Below are 27,053 nucleotides of genomic sequence, written 5' to 3'. Positions count from 1 at the left end.
GGAGAGGATAAGGGAATTGTTACACGCCATTCAAGTACCAGCTGAAGTTGCAGTGGTAAAGTGTAGTGCTCATACGAAAGGACAGGACTATGGCCCTCATTCTGACCTTGGCGGTCGGCGGAGAGGCGGCGGTCGGACCGCGAACAGACCGGCGGTATTAAAAATGGCATTCTGACCGCGGCGGTCACCGCCGCGACCGACCGCCACTTCCCCACTCCGACAGCCACGGCGGTCATGACCGACGGGCTGGAGTCTGCGCACTCCGGTCCGGCGGTCGACCCAAGACCGCCAACGGTATCATGACCCTGCTTACCGCCGCGGTTTCTGGCGTTCGGGAACCGCCATGCGAACCATGGCGGTAGGCACTATCGGGGCCAGGGAATTCCTTCCCTGGCACTGATAGGGGTCTCCCCCACCCCCCACTGCCCCCCCGAGTCCTCCCCCACACCCTCCACCCCCCTGCCACCCCCCAGAGGTGGTACGAACCCCCTCCCCACCCCACCCCGACATGCACATACACGCACCCCGACATGCACACACACCCAACATGCACATATACACACCCCCTACACACACACATACACAACGGGGACACATACCCGCACACATACATGCCGACATGCGCACCCGCCGAACTACACATATTGCCCATAGGCACAGCAGCACTCCCCGCCCGCATGCACGCACTCACACACCCCCTCTACACACTCACACGCACACCCCCATGCACGCACACATCACACAACACCCCCCCACCCCCTCCCCTCACGGACGATCAACTTACCTTGTGCGTTGGTCCTCCGGGAGGTGGCAGGAGCCATGGGGAGGTGACCGCCAACAGAAGACCGCCAACAGAAGACCGCCACACAGAAATGTGGGTCGTAATTCTGTGGGCGGTGTTCTGCTGGCGTGGCGGTGGAGGTTGACCAGTCTCCACTTTCCCGCCGACCGCCAGTGTGGCTGCTGGCGGTTTTCCGGCGGAACGCTCCCAGCGGTCAGAATGCGCACAGCGGCATACCGCCACGGTCGGCGGTCTTCACCGCGGCGGTAACTCGGCGGTCTTGCGAAAAGACCGCCAAGGTCAGAATGAGGGCCTATGTGTCTTTGGGAAATGCATATGCGGATCAAGTCGCAAGATTTTGTGCCTTGAACTGTATATTACTAAGGGATGATTGGAATACGATAAATGAGCCAGAACTCGAACCAGCTGAAGCATTTGCCTTGAAGATTGTAGATACAATAGATGAACTAAAAGCATTACAAAATAATGTCAGGGAGGATGAAAGAGATTCCTGGATTAAATCACAATGTATAAAGAGACGAGTTATGGGTTTCACATGAGGGAAAATTTGTTTTGCCAAATAGTCTCTTATCACAGCTTGCGCGGTTCTATCATGGGCAAGCTCACCTAGGGAGAGATGCCATGATAAGATTGTTCAAAACTGATTGGTTTAACCCCAGATTTCGTCAAGCTGCAAAAGCAGTTTGCCATCGATGTGTCACTTGCCAGCAGATGAACCCAGGAAAGGGAACAGTTGTGAGCGCGAGTCACATTGGTAGGGCAAGCGGTCCTTTTAGTCGAATGCAGATGGACTTCATTGAGATGCCCGTGCATGGGGGTCTGAAATATGTGTTGGTGATTGTGTGCATTTTTAGTCACTGGATTGAGGCATACCCCACACGTAGAAACGACAGCCTTACAGTTGCCAAGCTATTGTTGAGGGAGTTGATACCACGTTTCGGATTCCCGATCTCTTTAGAATCAGATAGGGGAAGTCACTTCAATAACGAGGTGATAAAGTTACTTTGCGAAGCGCTGAACATTGAGCAAAAGCTGCACTGTAGCTATCGCCCTGAAGCCTCAGGACTGGTGGAGCAGATGAATGGTACGCTGAAATCAAGAATGGCAAAAATATGTGCATCGACAAATTTGAAATGGCCTGACGCATTGCCTTTAGTACTAATGTCAATGAGAGACACTCCTGATAGAAAAACTGGATTGTCTCGGCATGAAATTCTCATGGGCAGAGCTATGAGACTTCCTGCAGTTCCCGCAAACATGCTTTTGAATATTACAGATGATATGGTGTTAGACTACTGCAAAGGACTGGCTGACGTGGTTCGCTCTTTCTCTCACCAGGTGGAAGCGACCACATTGCCACCGATCCAAGGTCCAGGACACGCACTGAAAGCAGGTGACTGGGTCGTGGTAAAGAAGCACGTGAGAAAGTCGTGTCTGGAACCCCGTTGGAAAGGCCCTTTTCAAGTGATCCTGACGACAACTACCGCTGTGAAGTGTGCGGGGGTTCCCAACTGGATTCACACCAGTCACACCAAGAAGGTGTTGTGTCCCACAGATGAGGAAGTTGAAGCGCTGAAACTACCAGTGCCTGATAAAACAGTGCTGAGTGCTGAGACAGAACAAAAGCGAACTGGAAGCGAACAGGCAGAAGCAGGAGAGAAAGAGATATTCTCCGACGACGAAGACACCAACTCACTTGGGGGAGACCAAGGGGAAAGTTCAGACAGCGACGAAGAAGCTGCAGGTGACAAGGAGCCTGAAGCAGCTGAGGGTAGCAAAAAGCCTGAAGCAGCTGAAGGTGACAAGGAGCCTGAAGCAGCTGAAAGTGATAAAGAGCCTGAAGAAAGTAACGGTGACGAAGGGCTCGGAAAAGGTGAAGAGGCAGGAGAGCCTGATCAGAGGAGGGCTTTCCCAGAAGCAGACGATACCGAAAAAGAAAAAGAGAACGTGATCGATTCCCCGGAAGAAGGGGATAAGGGAGAAAAGAACGGAAAGGTTCAAGGTTCCACAGAAAAGATTGCAGGTCCATCAAATGGACATGGTGCAAAGAGAAGACTAAGGCGGTCATTCTGACCCTGGCGGTCAAAGACCGCCAGGGCGGAGGACCGCGGGAGCACCGCCGACAGGCTGGCGGTGCTCCAATGGGGATTCCGACCGCGGCGGTAAAGCCGCGGTCGGACCGGCAACACTGGCGGTCTCCCGCCAGTGTACCGCCGCCCCATAGAATCCTCCAAGGTGGCGCAGCTTGCTGCGCCGCCGAGGGGATTCCGACCCCCCCTACCGCCATCCAGATCCCGGCGGTCCGACCGCCGGGAACCGGATGGCGGTAGGGGGGGTCGCGGGGCCCCTGGGGGCCCCTGCAGTGCCCATGCCACTGGCATGGGCATTGCAGGGTCCCCCGTAAGAGGGCCCCTACAAGTATTTCACTGTCTGCTTGGCAGACAGTGAAATACGCGACGGGTGCCACTGCACCCGTCGCACAGCTTCCACTCCGCCGGCTCGATTCCGAGCCGGCTTCATCGTGGAAGCATCTTTCCCGCTGGGCTGGCGGGCGGCCTGAAGGCGGCCGCCCGCCAGCCCAGTGGGAAAGTCAGAATTACCGCGGCGGTCTTTTGACCGCGCAGTGGTATTCTGGCGGCCCCCGACAGGTCGGCGGCGACCGCCGCCGGTCAAAGTCAGAATGAGGGCCTAAGTATCTCACCAATAAAAGAAAGGGGCAAAGAAAGTTTGAACGAGGGAGGAAGGCCGAAAATGAAAGAGAAAAGAAAGGAAGTGACTGTTGTGGAACAATCGTCAAGTGAGGAAAAAGACTTGACAAAAGAGGAAAGTACCAGCGAAGCAGAGTCGAAAAGGGAAGCAAAATTGAAAAGGAAAAGAATACCGAACAGAAGGTATTCCGGTCCTGAATGGGCATATGCAGTCAATGATGATTGGACTGACGAGTTTGTATCTCTAAGCATCGAGAACGAAGAAGAAGAAGAGATACCAATAGAAAAGAAAAGTTTCATAGACTCTGTCGATTGAAGAGTAGTAAATGATATTGCTCGCTACAATCTAACGTGAAAGAAATAACCAGCTGAGACATTGCTAAACCGGATGAGACTTGCTAAACAGATAAAGACTGAGTTATTGCCGAATTGAGACAAATGCTGCTAACCGATAAGTGACTGGTTTTTGAAGAAGACGGTGTGAACATTGCGCTTGTTCAGCTTTGTAACTGAATCGCTAAATAGTTTCATTTATAAGTGCTTCTAGCTCTCTGATTCTATACAGATCATGACTAGGTACGCTACGCAAAATAATAGAAAGAGATATTGTAAATATGTGTGTATAGGCTCGGTAATTACATGTGTAATAATAATAATGGCAATTGTGATTGGAATGCATGGAAAGGGTGAAAGTGAGAATATCGAGGCTTCTACTATTGCTCCTGTTACTGTCACTGAACTAACACCATTGAAAAGACTAGCATTGGATGAAAGGCTCTTGCACGATAAGAAAGAGCTTTCGTATAACGTTTTCTATCGCTTGCTAACAGAGTATGTTGAGACTATGGATGCGAAGGATTGTTATGTGTGTACACAGATACCGACATCAGTAAAGGAAGGGGTAACTTATCACCACATGCCTCTTACATATGGGATTACATGTAGTATAGTAATGTCTAGGTTTTATGGTCAAACTAACATACAGTATTTTTACTCGAATTATGATGTTACCTTTGCTTATGTTCCTATAATAGCGCAGCTAAGCCAGATTGCTAAAGATTGGGATGCTAAAATAATGAGGGAATTTTTCGAGCCAATGCAACCTTTTGAAACGGCTCATGCTCATAGGGAGAACCTTACTTGCTCAGTCTCTGCTGTAGAAATAAGCTTTTTAGATCGCACAGATGATAGAAGGGCACAAATGAATGCGAAATTAGAAAAGGAGCTAAGTAAGAGGACTTCAGTAGATAATTATGATTTTGCTGCTATAAAGACACAAGGGAAAATAGCTTTAGATGCTTGGCATGTAGGGAAATTTTGTATATATCGAGGAGAATCTTATTATGACAACATTTTTGTAGGAGCGAGTGAATGCAAACATACGTTTATTTTTAAGGCCAAATGGACATTCATGATGAACGGACTTGACCCTGTCATTCCAGGTGTATATTACATTTGTGGGCATAATGCCTATTATCGTCTTCCAAAGGGATGGTGGGGGAGATGTTATTTGGGTATAGTGTTCCCAAAGGTTTATCAACTGGATGACATATCGATGATTCAAAAGACATCTGGATCCCATCGTATCCAGAAAAGAGAGACCGCAGCTGCTGTGGTAGGTGATATATTTGGAGCCATGATTCCTTCATTGGGAGTTGTGTTGAATTCCATCAAGATACGAAAGTTGTCTACTATAGTGGATAACATGTTGACAAAGTTTTCAGGTGCTATAATCCTGATAGATGCTGAGCTTGCAGCGGTAAGAGCTATGACTCTTCAAAATAGGCTTGCTTTAGACATTCTTTTAGCAAAGGATGGAGGCGTTTGCAAAATGATTGGTGCACGTCACTGTTGTACCTATATACCTGATAATAGTGTGAAGATTAAAACTATGCTTGCTAATCTAACAAAAGAAAGTGCAGATTTGAAGGAATTGAAAGAACCAGGAGTGTGGGAGAAGGTTGGAAAGGGACTTGCTTCAGTGGGACATTGGATTGGGGGAATTTGGAATGGAATATTATTGAAAATAATAGAAGGAATATTAATAGTAATAATTTGTGTATTTGGAATTTGGGGAATAAAAAGGGGAATAATAATGATTATGGAAAGAATTAAAAGAAGAAAAGAAGAGAAAATTATGAAAAGAATGGCAGAAGAATACAAAGCGCAAACTAGGGGTACTAAAAGGAAAAAGGAACTGACAGAATTTTAATGGAATAAAATTTGTGGGCGTGGTTTGGTGTGATGACTAGTAGTCATCAGAGGAGGGATTGATGAAGCAGAAAATGAAGGTTTTGATTTATTAACGCTTAAACGTAGTGCTGAAATAATCATGTGTGACTTTACCCAAACTAATTAAGATTGTACAGGGACAAAATGTGCCCTCAGAGTAGTTTGCCATCATTTATATGCGTGCTTTATATAACGTGATGAATTAGAATTGCACTAATCCGACATAATCATAAACGTGTGCTACGATTTGCTTGTTTGAAATGTCTAGCTTAGCATTACTTTAGCGGAGGCTTTGGCCTAGTTGCCCGGTCTCACGGTTTAGATGCTCGTATTTTTCCACTGTGCTATTAAACGTGTATTTTAGCTTGAAGCTGTACTTTTCCACAGAAACTGTTCACATGCTTATCTTAAAGTTAGTGCCTGGCATATTTTCTCTTTAATTCAAGGTCGACTTGCAGGTGCGGACAATGGAGGCTCTGAGAGTAAGCTAATTGGGAGACAATGTTGCAACTTGCGTACCCATCTCCAAGGATAATGTATGCTTAAGTAAAAGCTTGAAAACTGTCGCTTTTGATTGGTCAATTTGAAGCTAACCTATGAACCCTCCAATGGAGACCCTACTGGACTTGAACTGTTGTCTATAAAACCCAGGTGCACGAGAAGAAATCAGACCATTGCAGCCATTACCAGCTCGATACCCGCCATTTTGACTTCGTAGCTATTATGGCCCACTTTGCTGCGAAGCCATCTTGAGAGACTTTGATTCTTTCTCTAACCGAGAGAAAGAGACTTTAAATGATTCTTGCCCTAGAGACTGTAACTTTGATCCCTTTGCATGAAGTAATAGTTTTACCTTGCCGCCGTGAGGCAATTGCCCCGTTCACCCCTGCCCCTTTGTCCCGTCCCATGCTGATCGAGAAGCGGTACCCATGATGACAGAAGAACGGTACCTGTGAGAAGAAGACTTCCTTGTATGCTGATCGTAATTGGTAAATATGAAAGGAAATTGTAAAATTGCATTGTGTTCCTTTTAGGTAACCAACTGCTGATTTTGGTAAGAGCCCTAGTTAGGAGTTTTTCTAAATTAATGTTGCTAAATTGTTTTTGCATGAAGTCCCACATGCCGATGCTAATTCGAGGTTAGATGAGGTTTCCATATGTCGCACGATGCAATTTGAGATCTTGTTATGCTGACTAAATGTATGCAATTAGTTCATTACAGATTATCGTATTAGTGATTTGCATTGCCATTATCGAATGCCTTGTGATTCAAATGCTTCATAGATTACACTTGTTTCGACGCTATGGACAGCTATTAATGTTCATATATGTTTATCATTTGGTGTTGAGACACATTTATATTGTGCTAGCTTTGTTAATATAGGGAAATAAATTCACTAACTTTGCAATAAACTGGTGTGGTTATTCCTGACTGAAAGGTCAGGGTTCGCCGAAATGTATTCTGGATTAATTGTAAAGTGTTATGTCGTTCAAGGTGTTGCTTATGTTCGTTATTGATTATTGATTTTGATGAGATTGATCGATTAAGAGTACAGAGAGTTCCCACTAAGTCAAAAGATTCATCGGCCTAAAGAGCGTCCGAAACATGTAAAATTAGTAGTACGGACCGCTCTATCACTGCTATTTCTCAATTTGCCGGCATCAGAATTTTTTAACTTTTCAGGAGCATTGCTATACCTTTAGTAATGCAATAATTGTAGCTATTTGCAGTCTCAGCAAAAAAAAAATATTTGAATGGCTAGGGACTGTGACTCTGGAGTCAGTTTACCTAAGGCCGTATGAGTACAAGCTTTTTTAACACAGTGAAAGACACACACACACAAACGTCCCCAATCTCCCCCCACCCGTCCAGGAACGGTATAGGGAACAACAGGTAAAGTGGAACTCTACTTGCTCCCCTTGCCAACCTGCACAATCTTCAAAACCAATTGCATCACGACCAGCACCACTGCATATCTGGCTGACAAGCTGAACATCTCCAGTGGCTGTCTGCATACAGTCAGCCAAGGCACTATCAGACTAAAGGTAAATATGTGCAAAAGAGAAAAAACTAAGCAACAGGCCTTCTCTAGCTACACACCCAGGACCTGGAACAATATCCCTGTATCCATCCGGACAGCCATAGCCTTGATCCGAATTTAAGAAAGAGTTGAAGATGCACCACATCAAAGTAATGTTAGTGTAGTATCAATCCACTTCTGCCCCCAGAAACCAGCTGCCTGTCAAATAACATGTTAATTGTAAAGTTCCATTTAACCCTCTACAACACTCTGCTGCCTTTTAGAAAGACTTGAGGTATACAGTACTAATAACACACACACGTACATACCTATACATTAATTTATCTCTGGTGGCTTTTGTGTGAGAGACTGTTGTGTCTGCGGTCAACGGAATGCCCCACTGTTAATGGCACCTCTTTGCATAGAGTCTTCATATGGCTTTCTATGTCCATGAAAACATTCCATTATTTGTTTAAAAATACCAACTGAAGCCAAATATACTAGAAAGAACTGGAATTTCTCGCCAATAATTTATTACATGTCATAAAACCTACATGCCAGTGGCTGAATCCAGTAGAAAACATTGGTGACAGGCCTACAGGAATGACAACACAAACCTCCTGTTGTTTCATTGGGTGCGTTTGTTGTCCTTGACTGGCCAAAGGATCCTCATGACAGGCCTCACAAGGCCTGTTCTTTAGAGCAGTGGTTCCCAATCAGGAGGCTTTGGGGACCTCTGGGGGTCCGCAAAGCCTCCTCGTAGGGTTCACGACTGCTTAGGAAATTGAATAATATTAACAGATTTGGTCCCCAGCTTTCAGTAATAGCTCACTGGGGGGTCCCCAGATTCCAAAATGAGTCAGTGGGGTCCCTGTGTTCCAGTAATGATAAAATGGGAATCCACAGAAGTCAGAAGGTTTAGAGTCTATCTGCATAACATAACGTGTATTTACAAAGCATGTGTTTGCCCACGCCATAGGTCTCTTAGCACTGAAACAATAGATGTTTATTGTTACTCCACTAAATGATGCTCATTTTGTCAACCCTGGAAGAATGAAAGGCTGAGTGTATCTACCAGGGTTCTATCCTGTGGCCATGATCCTTAGTAGTAAAATGACTTACATTGTAGTCCAGAACCAGGGTGTATGTAGCATATAAGAGGGTTATGAAACATCATCTTGCCGGGATTGAGGCTTGTATGAAGACACTAGTACCCATATGTGAATGCAAATAGAGCACTTCCTGATTAGCATGTGCTTTCGAGGGCAGCCTTTGGGAGCTGATAGCTGCCGTTTTGTAGCATAAAACCGCATAGTTGTGCACATCCCCTCTGCATGTGGAGCAAACTGATTCATAATGATTGAAAAAATACAGCAAAAATCCAAGTAAGAATTCCACTTTAATGTTGATAGCGACCTCTACCAGGTGCACAACTGCCTTCTCCTCAGGTCTGTTTCCTCACAACATTCCCATGCCGGCTTCATACCAACATTCTAATAAAGAATGCGGAACAATACTATAGAGGAGAATCAATGGAGGGAACGTGAAGGTTAAGAGGAAACAGAGATCGACCATCTAGATAAATTACAACAGGTAAGTAAAAATATGATTTGAGATGGCACAAACCTTTCCAAATTCACCAAATGTTTGGAGGTGTCATTGATAGGAAATACAAGCAGCTGAATTATTTCAAGGTCCTCTTGCTGACAAGGGTTGACACTAGAACAGTGTTTCCCTTACTGTGGGTCTGAACCGATTTTTAGTGGGTCACGAAAGTCCAAGCAAGAATAAAGATCCCTTTAACTTCTGTATTTATCATATCACATTTGATGCGTATCAAAGACAGACATCAAATGTCCGGCTATGTCTCCTGACAAATTGTTGCTTCTTTTTTCAAAATGGGGATTGATGTCTACAAACTCCTTTCACTTTCCAGTAAGAGAAAGAAAAGTAAAGTGAATTATGTGGCAATCTTGATGTGGTACAGAGAATGTGAAATAAAAGGCTGTAAGATGACATTTTTTGTAACACACAACAAAATGCAAAAACCTGTAAATGAAATGTACAGATAAAGCAGTTAAGAAGGAAAATTAAGCACATTTTTTGTTATTCTGAAGTGTGATGGAAACAAAGATATGGATCAAAACAAATGAAGGCACTTTGCGTGGTGTGGCACAAATGAGAAATATTTTCTGAAACACAATTTACACACAAACTGTATGTTTGTGCCAATTTTGTGGCCATTTCAATGGAAAATGTGCTGTCTGAAAATGACAGTGCAGTACCACACAATATTTTAGTTACATGAAAACATTGCCCACCTCTTGTCCAGTAAAGTTAGGTGGGTCACAAAAGTATGTGGTTCTAAAAATTGGATTGTGGTTCGAAAACGTTTGGGGAGCAATGCACTAGAAGGAATCAGATGATTGGGTAAAGTGGTTGGGGATGCTAATTTGCACATCTGTATTAGTAAGAACTGTAATGCATATTTGTAAGAGTGTGGTATTCTCTGTACTCTTCTTGCAGCAACCAGTGCTGTATTGCAGCAGCATAAAATCAACATTTCTAATTTTACTGTGTAGGAAGATGTTTGCAAAGTCATGCAATTCTCTCAAAAATTGTAGAAACCAAGCAAAGTAAATGTGGTTTGGCATTAGCCTTAGGAGTGCTTTGGAGTGAAACTCGCGAATTTTGCAAGGATTTTTTACGCAATTGTTAATTCTGTTGAGCCACGATTAATAGCCTCTGCATACAAAGTGCTTGTGTGCTACTAACAACAACTATCATTGGTGAAAGACAACTAGGTGGGAGGGCATTGGGAAAGGAGGAAACGCCATGAGCTGCGGGAAGGCTAGTAATTCCGAACTACGTAGGACTGCCCACCTTAGTTTGTATGTGCCAAACACAAATAAGGATTCTATTTTTGAATTTCAGATTGGGTAATGTTACTTAATGTCTTACTTGTGAGGTTTCACCCTTTAGTGCTACGGCACGGGGTTCTGGAATATGGGCTTGGTGGATGTCCTTGTTCTCTTAATAATAAAACTACATTCCGATCCATAGCGTATGTACCTTCTTCAAAGGGTATAGTTCCTCTATATACCTTAACGGCTAATGCAAGCAGGCAATTTGAAAACGCCGTTCAAAATTGTCTTACGAGAGAAAATGAGAAGAATTTCTTTTGTAATGCCTCATGTGCTGTAAGATGGCTGCGACTCATATTGAAGGAATATTGTAATGTAAGAAGAAAGGATGCGCATTGGCTCTGCCATGGTCCAGAATTTACTTTGAATTATTTTTTTAACGTCAAATTTTGTACTGAGGACCTGAAGAACGACTGCATACATATCTGTGGGAATATCATTTATTTTTTTACCATGAAAATGAGCTCTGAGAGGAATTAGGCCTCCTTATAAGGAAAAATGTCCACTTCATATGCAGTTTGTGTATTTATCAAAACTTATTATGATTGTATTATAACAGCATTTTTAATTAATGAATTATGTGTTTTAGTTGATGTTTTAATTTTTTTAAAGGTTTTTTCACCAGTAAGGCATTTTACTGAAATAATAACAATGAAAATGAAAAAAAAACCTGTTTGTGGTACTCTTGGATTCCAAGATGGTGTTCCTGGGTGTTATGGGTGATTGGTTATGTAGGCTGTTTTTTGTGGTGCCTTGTAAGTGGGCGATTCACTTGCATGTACAGCGTGGTTTGGTTTTCTGTTGCCTTTTGATGTTGTATAGTGTTTTATTAATGTGGGTTATTTATTGTGTTGTAGAGCAACAATTATTGTGATTTAATCCACTTTGACACATTGTCCTGAGGATGGTTTCATTGAGGGTTTGAGCTTTGGGAGACCAAAACGTTGATCTTATACTCTCCATGACGCAATTCTTCGCATGAGCTGCTGGAGTTCATTAGGAGTGATGAGTGATTTCTGATTGTTTGAAAGACTGCATATAGGACTCAAACCTTTTGTGGTTGGAGAGTCAGGCGGGTTGGTTTTCTCCTTCTGTCGCTTGGGTGTAAAGGGATTGTGGACTAGAAGGGTCACCAGTGGATTTGTATAAAACACTAAAAATTCTCTTTGTTGCTTTGCTATATTTATGAATATATTATTAGTGAATAAATAAAAATTCTTCATTTTTCCAGAAACAAATTACACGCTGTTTGAAGACGTATTCATTTATGGAATTTGATCTATGGTTAATTACAACATTAATAGTACTTAATATCACTGAAATATCTGTATGCAAATGATTCCTCCATGATCATTGTATGCTTTACAGTTTAGATTACCCAGTTCTTTGTGGAATATTGGGTTACCCTGTTTATTTGTAACAATATGGGTGGTTGGTTGGGCACCACCTGCACTGAAACACTGGTGGATATCGGATTTGTGGTGGCCAAACATGAAGTTGCATGTAAATGAAAGAGTAGTGATCCCCCTTCTTAAGGTTTGACTGGTCTCTAGGCATTTTGCCCGATGGGCTGGTCTGACCCGTCAGTGTATGGGCCAGTTTTTTAAAATATCTTTAGGCCTGTTTTACAGCTTGCTGTACCAGTTTTAATGTTGATTTCCCTGATAATAAAATAAATAATAATGCCTGCAGCAAACTCAAATCCATGCAGTCTTCCACACCTTGCAAAACACTTATACAGCGTGTCTTTATACATTTAAAACTGTCACAATTTGCAAACTTTGGCCCCTTTTTTCACTTTCTAATTAACTAATAAGGACCACTTTATTGTGGTGCCCAGGCCTATTTTCTGCCATAGTCCGACCCTACCCCTTATATTTTCCGACAGCTCAAAAAACATGGGCAGATGCTCATCTTCAGAAAAAACTGTTTATAAAATGTAGGGTTGTGTCAAAAACCATTTATTGCATGGAACTGCGGGAGGACCCTCCTGGAATGGTACAATGTGCAACCAGAGGAGAGCAACTTCAATATGGTATTTAATAGTTTTCTGACTTTTTTGATGGGTAATTGGGTGGACTGTTATGTTTTTGTACATAGTATGTCATATCTAGCCTAAGCAGTGGTAAATTTGTAAAAGAAAAAGTGCAGGTGCCCAAAGCTCTACTTGGAAGCCCAAAGCTGGTGCTATTAAAAGTCTGAGCACCAAATACCAAGGCTGCGCAGTCTCAAATACACCTCCTGGTTCTTCAATCCACTACTAGACACTCCCTGCCCCTTTATCTGACTCCTGAAGGTTCCTGCTTTATCTCTTTGTGAGGTTTCCCTGTCACCGTTTTTCCCTTTGTTGCTCTCTTTAAGTGTCTGATGCAAAAAAATAAGAGCAGGTCCCCAGAAATTAGTACCGGCAACCACCACCTCAAATTAAGCACTGAGCATAAGTGACATTTGCTTGGATGTAATTTATGCATATACATGCACACTACTTTTACTTTTATTTTTTTTAAAAAACGTATAAAAATACATTATCCTAAAATAAAATGAAAAAACTTTGCACAAGTCCTGACTACCGCAGATAACTCAACAAAATGACACATCTCCATGTATATTTTTGCAGTCTCACCAGGGCCGGCTTTAGGGCAGTGCGAGCGGTGCGCTGCACCGGGGGCTGACCTGGATTGGGGGGCACTGACCTCGGGGGGTCGCTGTGTTTAGCAATAACTTACGAAATTTGCGATTTAAAAGCACCTGCTGAAAAGTTCCTTGTGCATCCACCCTTGAGGAAACAATTCAAATATCAAGATAACTCTTCTGATTAATGTTCCTTCTATGTAGGAGTTTTGTCTAGTGGCAGTTTAGACTCGCCATAAAGTAGCGTAGGTGGTTAATGTACTGGCTAGAAAGAACAGAACTATATTTTATGTGGATAGCTGAGTGGGGTAATAAAGCCAGCCTTTAGAAGCGCTTTAAAATAAATAAATGTATGTGAAAGGGGAGCTATGTAGAGATGAGGGACACATTTGCAGGGTGGTAGTGAGTGAATCTGAGGCGGTGGTCATGGGGTGGGGGGTGCCAAAAAAGACTGCCGCACAGGGCGCCACCAGCACTAAAGCAAGCCCTGAGTCTCACCTTCCAGGAACTACCTGAAGTGTTTTTATACCAGATACCAGAATACGACTCTCATTTCGACACAATAGATACAATTTGCTTGCCGAAAGGCAACAGATTTATGAATTGAATATTATTGCAGTCTAACTACAACCTAAAAAGCAACTACAAATATATGTTTGGTGTGGATGATGGATCTGGGCTTCTTAGCACCGCGTTGTAAGGTAAAGCACAAAAAGTCACAATTTCGTTACATACTGACAAATATATGGGAGTAACATGTAATTTGGGCTTGCAACAACAGTATTACAAAATGGACGAGCAACTGAGACGGAAGCAGTCAGGTTAAGGTACAGGAACACAAATATATCTTTTTATCTTTCATATAGAGGAACACTTTTCTTCTTCTTCTTTCGTGACAAAATACTTGTTCCATTTAATCAAGAGGAGGCAGACTTACAGTAACAGTACCCTGAAGAAGGCCGAAAATATCTGTAGACTCTAAACCGGTGGTTCTTAACCTTTTTACTTCTGTGGAACCCCATTTAACTATTATTGGAATCCGGGCATCTCCTCGCATTTACTTACATTATAAAATGTTCAATTGTGCTTCTTTATTTACATACACTTTATTAATCTGTTAATATTATAAAATTTTCCAATGAGATACGGACCCCCTGAGTAGGCATCACGGACCCCCAGGTTAAGGACCTCTGGTCTAAATGGTACAAGGAAGACTAATCATGATAATACAAAGAAATTAGTAAAGAGGACAGTGATCTTTTTGTGGGATCGAGGTGTTATATAGTATTTACCTCTCCTTGGGATTTAGCAAATCACTTTACAGAGAAAGAACTATTTTATAAGAGTGCAAGAATTGTGCCCTCTCCTTTCCCAAGCCACAAGTGGCAGTTGAACCATGGAGCCACCTTTATGTGTTTTGGCCGCCCTCTCCAACTCCTTGGCGTGGACATCCTGGGATTCTCACTTAAGAATGGTGGCTGATGATGGTGCATGATCAGGTTAGTTCACCCTGGGAGGCAAGCCAGAAAGCTGCTGGATGGAGCAGGATGAAGCGTCCTTTGGTTGGGAATGTAGCAATGCAGAACCGTACTTACATTTATTGGGATAAATTAAAAAAAAGACGACTGAATATCCGTATCAGAAATGTCACAAGACCCACTTTACAAAGTTTTAGCTTGCTCGCAGTATTTAACATATAGTAACTATTAGGATTTTTTTATTTTTTATTTTAGTGGGCTCTGACCACATTGTACACCAAGAGGCTCAGCAGGAAAATGTTTGAGGGCCTTGCCTCTAAACAGACAGATGCAGACTGTTCTACATAGTGGGATAGACTGAAAATACTACAGGCCTGATTTAGAGTTTGACTGACGGGTTACTCCGTCACAAATGTGGCAGATATCCTGTCCACCGTATTATGATTTCCATTACATATTATGGAATGTTATTATGGTGGACAAAATATCTGTCATGTTTGTGACAGACTAACCCCATCCACCAAACTCTAAATCAGGCCCTAATGCATGGACTGAAAACAGTCAGAGGCCGACTGAAACCAGTAACATGCATTGGCAAAGCCAATAGGTTTCGCCTTTATTTTTTTCCTTTGAATTCTATTTTACTAACTGGATTATAAATATTAGAAAATGGTTATAATAATGTTTGTTTTCAAGTTGAGAAACCGTTTTTTAAGTTGTGATGTATGTTGAATTAATACCTGAGGGTTCCAAACTTGTAATTTTGACCTTATTTAATATGGCACTGTATTAGAGTATAGTAATGTGGATTTAGCGAAGTGCCACTGCACCTGCTGCACTTTTCAAATCATGCCCCTTTTAACTGCAAGGTAACCAGAAATGTGACTACCTATTTAGTAGTAAAATATAGCAATATTTGGCGTTTAGAGGAGCTATGACAACTTTTGGACCCATGCCACTGCACCTGCTGCACTATTCAAATCATGACCATAATGCCTGCAAAATAACTGCACTTGTCTGTTTAGAAGCAAAATTTAGAAATAATTTATGTTTAGTGGGGTTATAACACCTTGTGGCACTAGGGCCACTGCACCGGCTGCACCATTAAAACCTTGACTCTAGCGCATGCAAGGTTACTGCACTTATGACTGCCTTTTTAGAAGTAACATTAAGCAATAATCTGTGCTTAGAGGGTTTGTGACACCCTGTGGCCCTGGTGCCTCTGCACTTGCTACACCATTCAAATAATGACTCTAGTGCCTGCAAGATAACTGCACTTGTGACTGCCTGTTTAGTAGTAAAATATTGCAATATTGGGTTCTTAGAGGAATTATGACAAATGTTAGCTCTGGTGCCACTGCACCTGCTGCACAACTAAAATCATGACCCTTTTGCCTGAAAGGCAGCTGCACTTGAGACTGCCTGTTTACCAATAACATTTTGCAATAATCTGTGTTTAGACACCTTGTGGGACCCAAGCCCCCGCATGTTCTGCACCATTAAAACCATGACCCTAGGGCCTGCATGATAACTGCCTGTTTAGTAGTTAAACATAGCAATATTTGGTGTTTGGAGGAGTTCTGAGAACTTTTGGGCCTGGTGCCACTGCACCCAGCTGCACCATGCAAATCGTGACCCTAGTGCTTGCAAGATAACTGCACTCGTGACTGCCTGTTTAGTAGTAAAATATTGCAACATTTGGTGCTTTGAGGATTTATGACAGCCTTTGGCTCTGGTGTCACTGCACCTGCTCCACCACTAAAATCAAGACCCTAGTACCCGCAAAGTATCTGCTCATGTGACTGCCTGTTTAGTACTAAAATTTAGCAATAATCTGTGTTTAGAGGGGTTCCGACACCCTGTGGCCCCGATGCCTCTGCACCTGCTGCACCATTCAAACCATGACCCTTAAGCCTGCTAGTTAACTGCACTAGTGACTACCTGTTCAGTAGTAAAATCTAACAATATCTGGTGTTTAGGGGAGTTCTTACAACTTTTGGCCCTGGTGCCATTGCTCCTGCTGCACCATTCAAATCATGACCCTAGTGCCTGCAAGATAACTACTCTTATAGTTATAGTCATATTAAGTAACTGAGAGAATAACAATTTGAAATAAAACGTTGCCCTATCATACAAATGACTTTCTTTAAAAATGAGTGTAGTAATTTAAGAAGCAAACACACAGATCATTTAATATGTACAACTGTTATTCATCAGAAATGTAATTATTATGTAAAGAAAAACACAACATAATGAGTCCACTTGCTGCTTGCTTTACATCTACACTTGATACTCCATTTCAAGATGGCCAACATGTTTACACACATTTCAAGGCAAATTGACTTGCGTTCAGTTCATCTTTTCAAGTACAAACACTAACAAGTAATCAATCACCAAAAACTGGAAGGTGTATTATGGCCACACTCCACGCGATGGCAAAAGCAGAACAGAAGAGCGGGAAGTGGCCTGCTAGCCAATAAAAAGCAAACAAATTCAAGTGACAATGGAGCGACGTTTGAATGAACAAAAGGGAAGTTCAGGTGTGTAAGGGGCAAAGCAGGGGAGGGTTCTAAATCTCTTTAAAGTATTTTTTTAGGCACATAAGACTTTGCAAGCACAGCGTAAGCGCTGTGCACGCAAAACCTGAAAAGTAGCTAAGAGGGAGATTAAAAACTGAGCAAGAATGACATTTGGTCATCACAAATGATTACAGGCAGATCAAAAATATCATTAGACTAAATAGATCGATGTGCAGTTAAGTAGACTGAAGAGAGTAAGGTGCAGCGAGAAAATGGTCAGAGGCAAACCAATGTACTAAGAAGTAAACTGAAAAATAAATAATGATTGTAAACAGCCAGCAGCCCACTGAAGATAAGTGGTACACAGAACACAGGGCTAGACTGAAAACATTGTGAGGTAGGCTGAAAGTGTGAGGCACATTGAAAACCTGAGGCAGTCTAAAGTAGTCAGGGGCTGATAGAAGTTAAAGAAAACTATTTCGAATCTGACAAGAATTAAATGCAGAATATAAATAGAGATTAAATGAAAATAGTTAAGGGTAGATTGAAAACAATGGAAGGCAATCTAAATATGGGAGCATATGAGTGCAGTTTGGGGGCGTTTATACAGGGACTTAGTACTGAGACTTAGGGGTGTAGCTATCACTATTACCGAAAGTGCAGTGGTACCAAGCTCCAAGGGTGTGGGGGGCTTACAGCACCACAATTAAGGCTGTCTTTGAGTACTCAGTTAACAGGAACGAGGCCCCATGTTCACTGCTCGCACTGGTTACGTGATGCAGTTGGTACGCCACTGATATGACCTCCCTCTATGTCACTTTTTATCTGCACATTTGTCAATTAACACTATTATGCTTCATGGTCCCTTCTAGGCCTCAACATATACATCGTGCAATGCCTTCCTCTTTCTTCTTTCTGCTTCCCATGTCTTCCCCCACCTTTAGCCAGCTATTCCTCACCCATTCCTATTTCTTCAGAGCGGATCTCTATTGCTTCCTCCTTCGACCAATTCCATCATATGTTATGTCCATCAATGCCATTTGTGATCCGGAACTTCTATCGCTGTCTACCATCATGTAGTGCAGCACGGATGAGAAGCTCAAAGAAAATTACATTAAATATTATTATTTTATTCGAAGTAACTCAAATTAAATTATAAACCTCGTGCAATCGGTACTTTCTTATGTGTAAGCTTACACTCTAGAAAATTTGGCTGTAATTATTTTGGTACAAAAACAAAAAACCTCAAATGGAAAAATACAGCTTTAATGAACCACATAATCGGTGATTTCTTCAAGGGTTTCTGTTAATAAATTTAGGAGCGTGAAAGACGTATTGAAATGGTTACAATCTGAATATTGACACAAGAATATTGACGGGGCAAAATAAGGAGAACAACATATCGAAAATGTAATACTGATAGGTACCTAAGTCTACATTTTGTGTACCTAAATCTTCATAGATGTACCTTGCCAGTATATATTCCCAAGATATGTAGCTGTGGAGTTAGGAAACTTAAATCTATACTTCCTAGTATGCATCTATTTTCTATATTTTGTCCCTCGATATTCCGCCCTTGATATTCTTATACCATGATATTCTGAGGTGGATATTCAGCAATACAATTAAAATGGTACCCCGGTATGGTGAATAGAAAAAACTTTTTTTGTCCATTTGTACGGTGCAGACGGAACAACTGGTGATTTTGTGTAACCTGTAAGGAAGATGTCAAATGATGTATCTTAACCTCAGATGGGAGAAAGATTGAGTTTCCTTAACATGTGCTTTCCTTAGTGAAGCAGTTGTAGAAACGTTGTGTGTGCAACAATAGATGTGTCTGTTCAGTCATCTGCAAGCAGCTATGAGTGAAACGGGTTGGCTCTGAACACCAGTAAAGCTGTTGGAGCACAGCAGTGAAAGTGAGGGTTGCTTGTTCACCCTCCGATTCCCTGTGCATAATGTCATCCACCCATACTGAGCATGACTGATAGATGTGAGACTTCCAGAAGGCATGTTTCTTACAACCTACTAATATAACATGCAAACCAGCTTAGCTGTTAAATGTACTGGAATGAAGATTCTGGACTAGTAAAAAGGTGTAGAGGTAACCATCCTGGTCATTGTTTCTAAAGAGGTGACCTCATTCTACAAACAATGTTTGTCTTGCTTACCGTTCAGATAAACTCAAATGGGAAAACCCACCTTCTCTTAATTTTGCCTCTTTTTGTTCTTTGACCGGAGTTCTTGGGGAAGCTCTTTCTTTCTTCTTCTCTGGTGTTTTGATTTCCAGAATATACCCTTTACCTTCCGTAGCATACATAGACATGTCAACATCAACCATCTCATGCGTCACCACCATCTGCAGCAGCAAGGAAAGAGGCATATTTACAATACCAAAGGGGCTGTGTATGCAGAAGATATTTTGAACATCACAGAGCAGTTTCTTGCTTGGAAATGTTCTTAACAGTACAGATTGCACTTATATTTACGAGATTTCACTTAAATATACGAGAAAGGCACTGATTTTCAACCACAGTCTTTAAGGGTTACCAACTGGTAAAGCTCTTGGGAAATACACACAGTGAACTTTGTACATATTTACTAGATTAGAGATCATTGATGTCTAAGGGGGTCATTCTGACCTTGGCGGACGGCGGAGGCCGTCCGCCAAGGTACCGCCGTCAGAACACCGCACCGCGGTCGAAAGACCGCGGCGGTGATTCTGATATTTGCCCTGGGCTGGCGGGCGGCCGCCAAAAGATCGCCCGCCAGCCCAGGGCAAATCAACCTTCCCACTAGGATGCCGGCTCAGAATTGAGCCGGCGGAGTGGGAAGGTGCGACGGGTGCAGTTGCACCCGTCGCGTATTTCAGTGTCTGCTGGGCAGACACTGAAATACTTTTTGGGGCCCTCTTACGGGGGCCCCTGCTGTGCCCATGCCATTGGCATGGGCACAGCAGGGGCCCCCAGGGGCCCCGCGGCACCCCCTACCGCCATCCTGTTCATGGCGGGAGAGCCGCCATGAACAGGATGGCGGTAGGGGGTGTCAGAATCCCCATGGCGGCGGGGCACGCTCCGCCGCCATGGAGGATTCTGACGGGCAGCGGAAAGTCGGCGGTACACCGCCGACTTTCCGTTTCTGGCCGCGGCTGAACCGCCGCGGTCAGAATGCCAAGCGGTGCACCGCCAGCCTGTTGGCGGTGCTACCGCTGACCTCCGCCATGGCGGTAATTACCGCCATGGTCAGAATGACCCCCTAAATGTTCAAAGATGTCTACAGCGATTAAGCCCATTTCTATGCGCAGCCTATGGAGTCTGCTCTATCGTCTTTATACCCCATGCTCTTTTAAGTCTACTCTAACCCTAACAACGCTCACTCATACTCATGACGCATGTAAATGTTTCTGTATCTCTCATGTGCAGGTAATGAATGCACTCTGCTCCCAAGACACTTAACTCCAGACAATCTTGGTTGCGGTAAACTCTATAGCTACAAGCTGTGATATTATTAAAAGGGAACGTTTATTGATTCCATTGCTTCATATTCACTGTTTATCTCTGCTTCTTAAATTAATTGAAGAGAAAATGTTTGGAAGTGATAGCTGACCTGGTAAGTGCAGTAACACAGAGAGCCAAGTCCCACTTGTGCTAATTGAAGGGGATTTTGATGATTGCTCATTGAAAGAAGTGGGGCATCTCCATCTCTAGGATTGTTAACACCAATGTTCTGAAACAGGACCTTCCAAAGCAAAAAAAATGGCATCCTATAGTTAGATATTAGAAAGGGCCTTGCTTTCCAGTGATGGACAGGGTTAAGAGAAGAAGGTGACAGTATCCTTTTCTTCCTCAACAGTCTTAAGGATTTCCTTTCATCGTATAACAGTTTACGGTCTTGAGTGGGGCTAAATCATCTACTAATTCAGACAAAAAACTATAAAAGATGGAGCTTGAGTCTTTGATGTCAGAGGTAATGGTATATATATATATATATATATATATATATATATATATATATATATATATATATATATATATATATATATATGATCCTCTTCCCTGAGAATGCTGCCCGGGCAGGAGACAGCACATGCCGATAGGAGCTATTTCATTTTTTTAAAAAGGATTTATTTTCATAATTTCATTATATATATATATATATATATATATATATATATATATATATAAAAGAGCATAGAGAAAGAAGGTGATCTGACCATTCTAAAAGTAATGGGTCTGCTACAGTGAGCAAACCCCATTAGCATAATCAGGTCCACTGTAAAGTCTTTGGCATAGGTAGGTCTAATACAGTATTGAGCAAGATAATTTCTGGAAAGAAATAAAGAAAAATGATGGACTGTGCCATCATCAAGGTCGCCTCGGTGAAGATTGAAGCCTACTAAAAAGCTGTTACTATCACATCAAAATGATTGGTTAGTCATGAGTTCCATGCACTGTTGTAAGTTGAGTTCCGGAGCCAGATACTGAAAGGAGGCAAACATATCAGTAGATATCTACGTACGCTGAATAGCATTGTTGCAAATTATTGCAGCTCCTCCCTGATCCTTCCTTTCCAATCATATCAGATAGTAGAATCGTCCAGAGGGAGCCAGTGGGGAGACGGGAGGGGGGAGGGCATGACAATGAGATAGGGTAATTGAAGCAGTTCTCTTTGAGTGCTAGTAAATCAAGGATATGACTGATAATAATGTCAGCAGTTTCCAGTCTATGCTTCACAGCTGATTTACAGCTATGAAGCATACAGTGAAGGGTTGAGCCAGGAAAATGCAGAGTGCATATATGTCGAAGTGGGGCTGTGGAGAAAGAGAGAGAGAGAGAGAGAGAGAGAGAGTAGGAAGCTGCCCTGGTGTGTGGTGGGTACCTAAGGTACTTACACCTTATACCAGGTCCAGGCTGCAACGGTCCGACAGCCACAATATGACCCTGGCGAAAGCGTCACAGTCCGACTGCTGGCACTGCCACTTTTTTGCCGGCCGTTGGCCTGGCAGTGCCGGCGGTCTTAATCCACCCGGGCAGTGCTGCAAGCAGCGCTGCCCTGGGAATTACGACTTCCGTGTCCGGCAGCTTTTGCTTGGCGGTTCCACTGCCATGCAAAGGCTGGCGGAGATGGAGTGCCGGAGGCACTATTGGGGCCTCTGCACTGCCCATGCACCTGGCATGGGGAGTGCAGGGGCCCCCATGGGCAGCCCCATTGCGCTTTTCACTGCCTGAATTACAGCCAGTGAAAACCAAGAAGCGTGCTTTCGCACTCAATGCACCACAACATTGCCGCCGGCTCAATTACAAGCCGGCGTCAATGTTGTGGGTAGTTTCCTGCTGGGCCAGTGGGCGGCAACTCTGTTTCCGGCCACTGGGCCAGCGGGAGACTAATAATAGGGCCAGCGGGCAGAAGACCAAACTGACTGTCTTCCGACCTAACGACTTTGGCCGCCTGCCAAACTCGTAATGAGGCCCTCAGTGTTACAAAAAAAAAAGATACTTTATTTTAGTGACACAATTACCAAAAAGTACTAGAGAGGCAACCCTTCGATAGGAAGAAAGTAACACACTAGATATGTACACTAATAATCATAACTAGGCATAGAAAGCAATAGAAAACAGTGCAAATGCAAATAGACAATAGTGACCTTAGGTGGATCCCAAACCATATACTAAAAAAATGGAAAGCAAATGCAGGACCCCCACCTAGGTAAGTGGAATGTGTAGAGGGGAGCTGGGGGTACTAGAAACACCAAAGGTAAGTACCACAGTGCCCCCCCAGCGACCAGGAAGACAGGAGTAAGTTACTGGATTTTCCCCAAACCACCCAAAAGGAAGGAAAAGAAGAAAATGCAACACCCAGACAAGTCTGCAAGAAACCAGCAGTGGATTCCTGAAGACGAAGACCTGTGGAAGAAGGGGACCAAGTCCAGAAGTCACAGAGGAGTCTAGTGAGGGCAGGAGCCGTTACCCGCCCAACTGTGGTTGCAGGAGTTGATCGACAGTAGGACGAAGATGGTCAGGAATGCAGCCCTGGAGCAGGTAAAGCGTTCCTGGAGGATGCAGTTGACATCCCAGGCTGATAGATCATTACAGTCAGTCAGTGGTGTGGAAAAGCCACCAACAAGCCTTGGCAAAGGCAGAAGTCTCTGTGAAGCAAAAGTGGAACTGCCAGGTACCAGCAAAGTCCAGGAGGACTCAACCTTTGCGGGGGATCATAGGAGGACCTTCACATGGCAGAGAGCCAACAGAAGAAGAGGCAGCCACCACAGGAGACCCACTGGATGAGGAACTGGGAGTCGCAGAGGAGCCCATGCAGCACCACTGGAGAAGGGTCCCATGCCGCAGGAGAAGCATGCAGAGGGCTGTGGATCACAGGAAGGAGTGTTGGGGTCTGGGGCTACACAGAGCCTGAAGACTCCTTGGAGGAGATGCCAACAGGCCTTGGTAGCTGCAAGAGACACGGTGCTCGGGGGTACTGTCCTGCATGAGAAGACAAGGGCTTACTTCCACCAAAGTTGGACAGCTGGCAGAGAGGACCAAGATGGCTACTCTGGACCACCTCCCGTGATGCAGAATCCACGCAGCTCAGGATGAGAGGAGATCCACGCAGCCAGTTGTCATTGCAGTTGGTGCCTGTGGATGCAGGTGAGTGATTCCTTCACTCCAAGGGAGATTCCTTCTTCCTTCTCATGCAGACTGAAGACGTGCTGCCCTCAGAGGATGCACAGCCGGGGAAATGTTGCAGAAGCTGGAAGGAGCCGTGGAAACAATGCTGCAAGCAGAGTCTTCTTCGTGGATGCAGATTGTCGGTCCCTGGAGGGTCCCGTCGCGGTTCCAGTAGTTAGATGTCGAAGTAGAGGTTACAGAGGAGTCCTGATGGAATCTTGCAAGCTGAATGTGAGGACCCACCCAAGAGAGAGACCCTTAATAGCCCTGAAAGGGAGATTGGTCACCTAGCCAGGTGACCACCTATCAGGAGGGGGCTCTGATGTCACCTGCCTGACCTGGCCACTCAGATGCTTCCAGAGGTCACTGTTAACCTTGGATTCAAGATGGCAGACCCTAGGGACCCTCTGGAAGAGCACTGGGCACTACCACTGGGGTGGTGATGGACAGCGGAGTGGTCACTCCCCTTTCATTGTCCAGTTTCACACCGGAGCATGGACTGGGGGTCCCTCAACCAATGTAGACCGGTTTATGCATTGAAGGCACTAAATGTGCCCTTCAAAGCATACCAGTGGCTTGGGTAGGCTACCCCTCCCAATACATGTAACACCTATTTCCAAAGGGAGAGGGTGTTACCCCCCTCTCCCAGGGACAATCCTTGGTTCTACCTGCCTGAGCTTGAACTTTTCAAGCAGCAGGAGGGCAGAAACCTGTCTGAGGGGTGGCAGCAGCTTTGGCTGCCCAGACAACCCCAGAAGGCTGGTAAGAGCAATGTTGGGGGTCCTCTAAGGAGCCCCCAGAGTGCACAGAATCATACTTCCAATACTGGCAACAGTATTGGGGTATGATTCTGACATGTTTGATACCAAACATGCCTAGGTTCAGATTTGCCATTATGTAGCTGCACATAGGTAGTGACCTATGTCCAGTACACACATAAAATGGCATCACGCACCCACGAAGTCCAGAAAAATGGGACTGGAGTTCGTGGGGGCATGTCCGCCGGCACAGGGGTGCCCTCACACACAGGTACTTGCGCGCTGCCCTCTGGGCTAGGGGGACCTGCCATAGCGGTGACTTAGAGTGACCTGGTGCAGTGACCTGTAATGAAAAGGTCTGCAGATACACTTTGCATGTGCTCCCTATGGGTGGCATAATACATGCTGCAGCCCATAGGGATCCCCTGGTGCCCCAATGCCCTGGGTACCTAGGTACCACATACTAGGGACTTACATCGAGGCACCAGGATGACAAATGTGGCGTGTACGTGGTTCAAGTAACCAAGTTTGAAGGGAGAGTGCATAATCACTGGGGTCCTGGTTAGCAGGAACCCAGTGAACACAGTCAAACGCACTGACAACCGGCAGAAAATGGGGGTAACTGTTAGACTTGACAGTCTTAGAGTGGTCACCCCTAACTTTTTGCCTACCTCCCTCCGCTTTTTAGATCCTGTTTTTGCTGGTTTTTTAGACTCTGCGCACTTTACCACTGCTAACCAGTGCTAAAGTGCATATGCTCTCGCCCTTTAAACATGGTAACATTGGATCATACACCACTGGACTATTTAATTAACTTATAAGTCCCTAGTAGAGTGCACTATATGTGCCCAGGACCTTATATTAAATGGTACTAGTGGGCCTGCATCACTGGTTGTGCCACCCACTTAAGTAGCCCCTTAACCTTGTCTCAGGCCTGCCATTGCAAGGCCTGTGTGTGAAGTTTCACTGCCAATTCAACTTGGCATGTAAAAGTACTTGCCAACCTAAAACTCCCCTTTTCCTACATATGAGTCACCCCTAAGGTATTCCCTAGTTAGCCTATAGGGCAGGGTGCTGTTTAGGCAAAAGGCAGGACATTTACCTGTGTAGTTTACATGTCATGGTAGGGTAAAACTCCTACATTTGTTTTTACACTGCTGTGAGGCCTGCTCCCTTCATAGGCTAACATTGGGGCTGCCCTCATATCTTGTTTGAGTGGTAGCTGCTGATCTGAAAGGAGTAGGAAGGTCATATTTAGTATGGCCAGAATGGTGATACAAAATCTTGCTGACTGGTGAAGTTGGATTTAATATTTTAGAAATGCCACTTTTAGAAAGTGAGTATTTCTCTGCTCTTAAATCCTTCTGTGCCTTACAATTCACATCTGGCTGGGTTTAGTTGACAGCTCCCTTGTGCATTCACTCAGACATACCCCAAACACAGGAAACTTAGCCTCACTTGCATACATCTGCATTTTGAATGGGTCTTCCTGGGCTGGAAGGGTGTAGGGCCTGACACTTGCATGTCAAAGGATAGTAGCCTGCCCTCGCACAAAGGACTGCCACACCCTCTACTGGGACCCTGGCAGACAGGACTGAACTGAAAGGGGGCCTTGTGCACTTCTAAGCCACTCTTTGAAGTCTCCCCCACTTCAAAAGCACATTTGGGTATTTAAACAGGGCCTCTGCCCCTACCAACTCAGACACTTCCTGGAGAAGAAACTGGAACCAAAACCTGCATCCTGCCAAGAAGAACTGCCTGGCTGCCCAAAGGACTCACCTGTCTGCTTTCTGTGAAGGACTGCTACCTTGCTGTTGCTCTGCTGCCTTGCTGCTCTCTGACTGAGGTGAAGAAGTGCTCTCCAAGAGCTTGGATAGAGCTTGCCTCCTGTTCTTTGAAGTCTCAGGACCAAAAAGACTTCATCTCTAGAAGAAGGAATCCTTTTGTGGCAAAATTTGACGCACAGCCTGCACTGCGGTGAAAAATTCACTGCATGCCGAACCGGAATGACGCAGCCCGACTTTGCATCGAGAAGATCAACGCAGCACCAGCGTAGCGACTGGGAATTCGATACACGGCCCACCGGATCAACGCATAGCCAAGCCGGAACGACGCAGCCTGACTTCCAGAGAGGAATCGACGCAGCGCCTGCCGTGTGGTAGAAAATACGACGCAATGCCCACCGAATCAACACAGCTCCTGTGACTTCGTCCTGCCAACGCAGAAAATCCACGCATCGTCGCCGGGGCATCCGAAAACCCCGCAACCTGAAGATGATCCACGGTCGAGCGGCGGAAATCAACGCACAGCCATCC

General features: G+C 44.3%; 1 protein-coding gene across 2 annotated transcripts in view; it reads right to left on the bottom strand.

The window, feature by feature from the left end:
• Positions 1 to 27,053, bottom strand: part of MYOM1 (myomesin 1) — a 650,420-nt gene that overhangs the window by 139,239 nt on the left and 484,128 nt on the right. For both annotated transcript variants that reach the window (XM_069219960.1, XM_069219962.1), the window contains one exon: positions 19,518 to 19,674. In XM_069219960.1, coding sequence (XP_069076061.1) covers positions 19,518 to 19,674 — 157 coding nt within the window. The remainder of the gene's footprint in view (positions 1 to 19,517; positions 19,675 to 27,053) is intronic.

Source organism: Pleurodeles waltl, chromosome 2_2 (assembly GCF_031143425.1).
Source record: "Pleurodeles waltl isolate 20211129_DDA chromosome 2_2, aPleWal1.hap1.20221129, whole genome shotgun sequence".
In the NCBI taxonomy this organism is placed as follows: domain Eukaryota; kingdom Metazoa; phylum Chordata; class Amphibia; order Caudata; family Salamandridae; genus Pleurodeles; species Pleurodeles waltl.
Note: the sequence above shows the minus strand (reverse complement) of the source record. Positions and strands in the feature narration are given on the sequence as shown.